Source organism: Plodia interpunctella, chromosome 22 (genome assembly GCF_027563975.2).
Source record: "Plodia interpunctella isolate USDA-ARS_2022_Savannah chromosome 22, ilPloInte3.2, whole genome shotgun sequence".
NCBI lineage: Eukaryota > Metazoa > Arthropoda > Insecta > Lepidoptera > Pyralidae > Plodia > Plodia interpunctella.
The window spans coordinates 3,348,749-3,354,169 of NC_071315.1; the positions used below are offsets into that span (position 1 = coordinate 3,348,749).

At 34.3% G+C, this 5,421-nt stretch overlaps 1 protein-coding gene across 1 annotated transcript; it reads left to right on the forward strand.

Moving 5' to 3' along the window:
• Positions 1–38: 38 nt before the first annotated feature.
• LOC128679706 (endonuclease G, mitochondrial-like) lies at positions 39–5,252 on the forward strand. Its single transcript, XM_053762112.2, has 6 exons — positions 39–380; positions 1,646–1,848; positions 2,499–2,622; positions 2,973–3,085; positions 3,817–3,997; positions 4,486–5,252. The coding sequence occupies exons 1-6, from the start codon at positions 168–170 to the stop codon at positions 4,579–4,581; spliced, it is 930 nt and encodes a 309-aa protein (XP_053618087.1). The 5' UTR covers positions 39–167; the 3' UTR covers positions 4,582–5,252.
• The last annotated feature ends 169 nt before the right edge of the window (positions 5,253–5,421 follow it).

Genomic DNA, 5,421 nt, shown 5'->3' on the forward strand with positions numbered 1-5,421 from the left:
CGATCAGCTGGCTGACTTGATAATTTTGACATTGACAGTCCATACTCCAATGTAGGTAACCTAAAAACCTGAGCAAATATTAGGTATTTAAAAATTAAATTTGAATTAAATACACTCGCTTAATTAACTCAGTGGATTGCGGACATTTGTAGCTTTGTTTTCTCACGATGTTTCGTAAGCGACTTCTGTATTTGACACAACTTAGTGCAGTTGGACTCGCTGGGTATTGCGCGGGTCAATATAGTGGAAAAATTGGAAATGATGACTCGCAGGCCGTGACAATTGATGGGAAAAGGGTCCAAAGTATGCCTGGCTTGCCCATCTTCGGTACAGTGTCTGCTGCAACTCCTTTTAATGACATGGGATCCGCGAAAGATAGGGTAAGTTTAGGGCAACGTTACTGGCTCGGTCCTCAGGAATATTAGTTATTAATATTAATTATACTTTACAACCCACTTATTGGTATCCCATCAGCTATTGGAATATATATTTATGTCCACTCCATTATTCCAACTTTTTGAATTGATTTCTAAAAATATATTTTATGGTACATAAAATATTATAAATATTATTAAGTTTCTTAAAAAGTTTTTTTAACCTTAAATATAGGTTAGTAAATATTATAAAATTTTAGCTTTTATGACTAAAATATTTTTAATTACTCACCTACTCTACAAACATAGACACATTTTGTTGTATTATATTTACACAGTTGCTTGATGAATAATGACTTGTCTTGTTTATAAAGCTGATAAGAAGTCTAATAGCTTAGCCTGTGTTAGTAAAAGGAAGTTAAAAACCTCTTTAATATCTGGAAAAAATAATTGTCCAACACTTTGACTATTGAAAACATACATGTTTTTGTTCTGAGAAAAATATATGAGACGCAAATTAGCAGCAGTCAAGATGTTAAGAAATAAGGATGTTAAGATATAAATAATTAATTAGTGATAGGCCCCTAGACTATAAGGCTAGGCTAGAGACCTATCACTAATTAATCTCAATTTCACTAAAAACCCATACAGCTAATGGTTCTTCTTTTCAAATAGTATATTGCTTTTTAAAATTATGATGACCAACTTTTGGTTAATTAATAAAGTAATATTTTGTTTACTCTATCAAAATATTAGTTTTTTTCACTACACTTAACCATAACATTGCAGTACTGGTGTTTATTCAATTTTTATATAACACTTGACAACATCTAGTGTGTTGGAAAATGTTGTAGAACACAAGCATGCATTGATAATTTACATATTATATTTTTGGCCTTATTATTATGAAAATCCTGCCTCACAACAAACAACCAACATTTGCTTGTTATAAATAATATATATAATTATAAATAAAGTGTTTATTTGTATAAATTACTTATTGATGATTCAAAAGTTTGTTTTACCTCTTCAGGCTCTATCTACTCAAACAATGTTCTTAAAATTTGCATACATGTAGATTGAAGTATGAAGAAGGAAATAGGGTACTTTTCATCCTGGAAAATAACTGTTCCCGTGGAAAATTTACACAGGCGAGACCTCGGGCAACATCTAGTATCTTATATTATTATTCATAACATGCTTTGCGATAGAAAAATTATAATACAGCTTGTGATTAAATTGAATTGATATGATTATCTTCTGAATTACAGGTCTCGCAAATAATGAAATATGGGTTTCCAAGTTTGGACAATGTCCGCTCGTATGACGACTTCGTGTTGTCATATGACCGCCGTAACAGAGTCCCAAACTGGGTTTTTGAACATATAACGAAGGCCCACATCACGAAGAATGACCAAGTGGACCGTAGCAAGTGTGATTTCAAACCTGACGAGAGTATACATCCATTCTTTAGGTGAGAATTATAAATAAATAAGAGAATTAGAAATATTCTGAAAAAATACCTGTGGGATTGAACTCTGATATTCTTTCTATTCAAATCTTTCTGACAAGATTTGTACGGGGCTTTGAAACATAAACTACAAATCTTGCATTTACTGTTACATTCTACGTAGAGTTTAAAATTCTTTTGGGACATTTATATGTATTATTATTTCCTGATTGGGGACGCCATCGATGGCGAGTGACTGCTCCATTGGACCATTTTACCCATTTCCCTGGGACATGTATAATCCTTCATCATAAATCCATACATACATCATATAGTAATATATTATTAAATAATCCTTACATCCTAATAATAATCTGTTCAAAACTACTGCACGGATTTTTGAGCTTTTTCACTAACAGATAGTACGATTACTGAGGAAGGTTTATGTGTGTAATTTATTACATTTTTGAGCCGCTAGTATAATATACAAATTAATGTCGTGTCTGTCTGTATGAACACGATACGCGATAAACTCAAAAATTATCCGAACGAATTTTTGTACGGTTTTTATCGAAATGTGATTTCTGATGAAAGTTTAGGTTTGTAATTTATTATGTTTTTACCCGAGCGAAGCCGGAAATGGCCTGTAGTAAAACAAAATAAAAATGTTCCAGATCCCAAAACAGCGACTACAAAGGTTCGGGCTTCGACCGCGGCCACATGGCGGCAGCGGGGAACCACCGCCTCGCGCAGACACACGTCGACCAGACATTCTACCTCACCAACATGGCGCCTCAGGTACAGTCAATTCAATTATTTTAGGTATTTAAGGAAAAGGGGAACCTACGAACCTAGAATTCTAGAATTTCATATGCCAAAACGATTGACACCAAAATCAACGAGATTTGTCATGATTTAATTAGTGAAAAAAGTTTTCTAACGAAACGCTAATTTGATCAAAAATACTTATCAAGCTTGAACTCTCGCGCTCTCTATCGTACTATCTCCGTTAGCCACCAGCGCAATGGTGATAGCGTGCGTTTTAAATACCTACCTGTTTCGCAAAAATCGTATTACTAGACTCTAGTCTTAATCAATAACGGTCTTTACCGTAATATACATAAAATACATATTTAATTTCGTCCCAGGTTGGCGACGGATTCAACAGACACGCTTGGAACAGGTTGGAAAAGCACGTACGGAAACTGACCAAGGTGTACGAAGATGTGTACTGCTGTACGGGACCGTTATATCTGCCCAGGTACACTTAACTCTTCGATCGCGGACATTCGAGACACAATAGATAAACAATATACAGGGTTACAGGTATCAAACGCAAAACCTCCTGAAGACTACTTGGGTATATAAAAACAAGCAACTTTTATTCTACGATTTTTCGTGATACGTAGTTTTCTTTTTAATATAAAAATAAAACAATCTAATTCGCGATTCTACCCTGATTCTACGCATCTTAACTCTATTACATAGAGTTACTCTATGTAATAGAGTTAAGATGCGTAGAATCAGGGTAGAATAATAATCAAGCAACACGAGACAGTACAGTAGCGTTATGTAGCGGAATGGAACATAGAGACAACACGACATTACAACTAAAAAAAGATTATGCGCCTTTAGAAGGTTATGCGTTAGATACCAGTAACTGTGTATTTATGCCTCCAGAGACCACAAATGAGATTGACAGTTTGGAAAATGTACCTGATACATTTCGAATTAATATATACTTGACTCGTAGAACTCTTAAGGATAAGACAAAGCTAAATAGAATATAAAAAATTAAAATAATTTTTATATTTAATTTTTTTAGAATGCACAATAAAAGTTTCCTTCTAATTAGATTAGAGGCATTCACAGGAATTTAAAATTTATTATTAAATTTTAATATAAATTCAAAGTTAGTTTTAATTTTATTACAATAATTTTCTATGGCATAATTGAAAAAGTATATAATATAAGCCGGTCACCTCGTTCCAGAAAGGAATCGGACGGTAAATCGTACGTGAAGTACCAAGTGATAGGCGCGAACACCGTGGCGGTGCCCACGCACTTCTACAAGCTGGTGGTGGGGCGCTCCGCCGACGGCGCCCTGCACATGGAGGCCTACGTCATGCCCAACCAGAGGATAGCGGACGACACGCCCGTGTCTTCCTTTATGGTGAGTGTACAGTTATGACGTCATTTTTTTTTATGAAAACGTAATCATTTCGATAATAGGGTAGGTTAGGTAGTAGCCTGTGTATAAAATAAAATGTACGGCCTGCCCCGTCTTCGCTTGGATAAAAACATAATAAATCATACCCCTTAACCTTCCTCAGGAATCACTCTATCCATTTGGTGAAAACCGTATGATAATCCGTGCAGTAGTTTTTGAGTTCACCTCGAACAGACAGACAGACGCGGTAGAGGACTTTGTTTTATAATATGTAAGGATAAGTGCATTCCAATAATCAAATGTCACTTTACTTTAAACTTATTAAAACGCTTTTTGACTCCATTTGTGACGTAACTTCGGCGTCGTCACTGTCACACAAGCCCCATATATTTTCTTTGTTTTTATTGTTTAAATTTTTTTCGCTATTATATTAAAAAGAGGATAAGAAAATACTTAGTATTATTTTTTTAACATAATAACATTTTTTGCAGGTCGCACCAGAAGTCATAGAAAGAGCCGCGGGACTTCTATTTTTCGACAAAATCCATAGAAGTCAGCTTAGCACAGTCAACGGGAAAAAAGTTTAGACATTGTCTATGTTTTTATGTATTGAATGCCAGCAACGTGGCCGATCACTACAACTGCTATTCACAACCTCACAATCGAATCGATTCGTAGTGAGACGCAGCTAACCAATCTCAGTGCGCCATTGTGACGCAACGACAACCACACCGCAATGTGATTGGTTTGTTGCGTCTCCATCGGAAACCTCTGTTATGGATAGTGCCACAAATTGCCGCAAACTTCTTTCCACTCTAGTCGCTTTATTTTTAGCTAAAAACATCGGAAGCTTTGGAATAATAGGTTATTATCCATATATACGTAGCATAATAATAATAGTACATTATGGTAAATGGGCAAATGTTAGTTTTAAACTTTATCGCAGCCACATAAAGGTGAATTTCAGGTGACAATATGTTTACCACTGTCTAATAAAGAGTAGAAATAAAATGGTAATTTGTACTAGTATTTGCCATCTGACAGATAATACTATAATTTGTCAATGTTACGTCCAAAGATTTTATTTTTATGTCCCAACACGGCCAACACTAATACATAAGGCTATGAGATCTTAAAATTTATTATGTTTAACCTACATAATACCAATATTAGTTTAATACAAAATAGATCTATTTAATTGTATATAATGATAACATAAATATGCTATGAAAGAGTGTATAATAAATTGTTGAATATTCATCGTATTTTATTTGCTTACCGAATTTCATCATCTTATCTTGAGTACTCTTTTTATAGGTCCAAGTATTATTATAAAAATACGAAAGTCATGTTTGTCTATACGCTTTCACGGTAATAAATTTGACTTACAATTTAGAGAATTTAAGGTTTAAAAAAAACAAAAATCA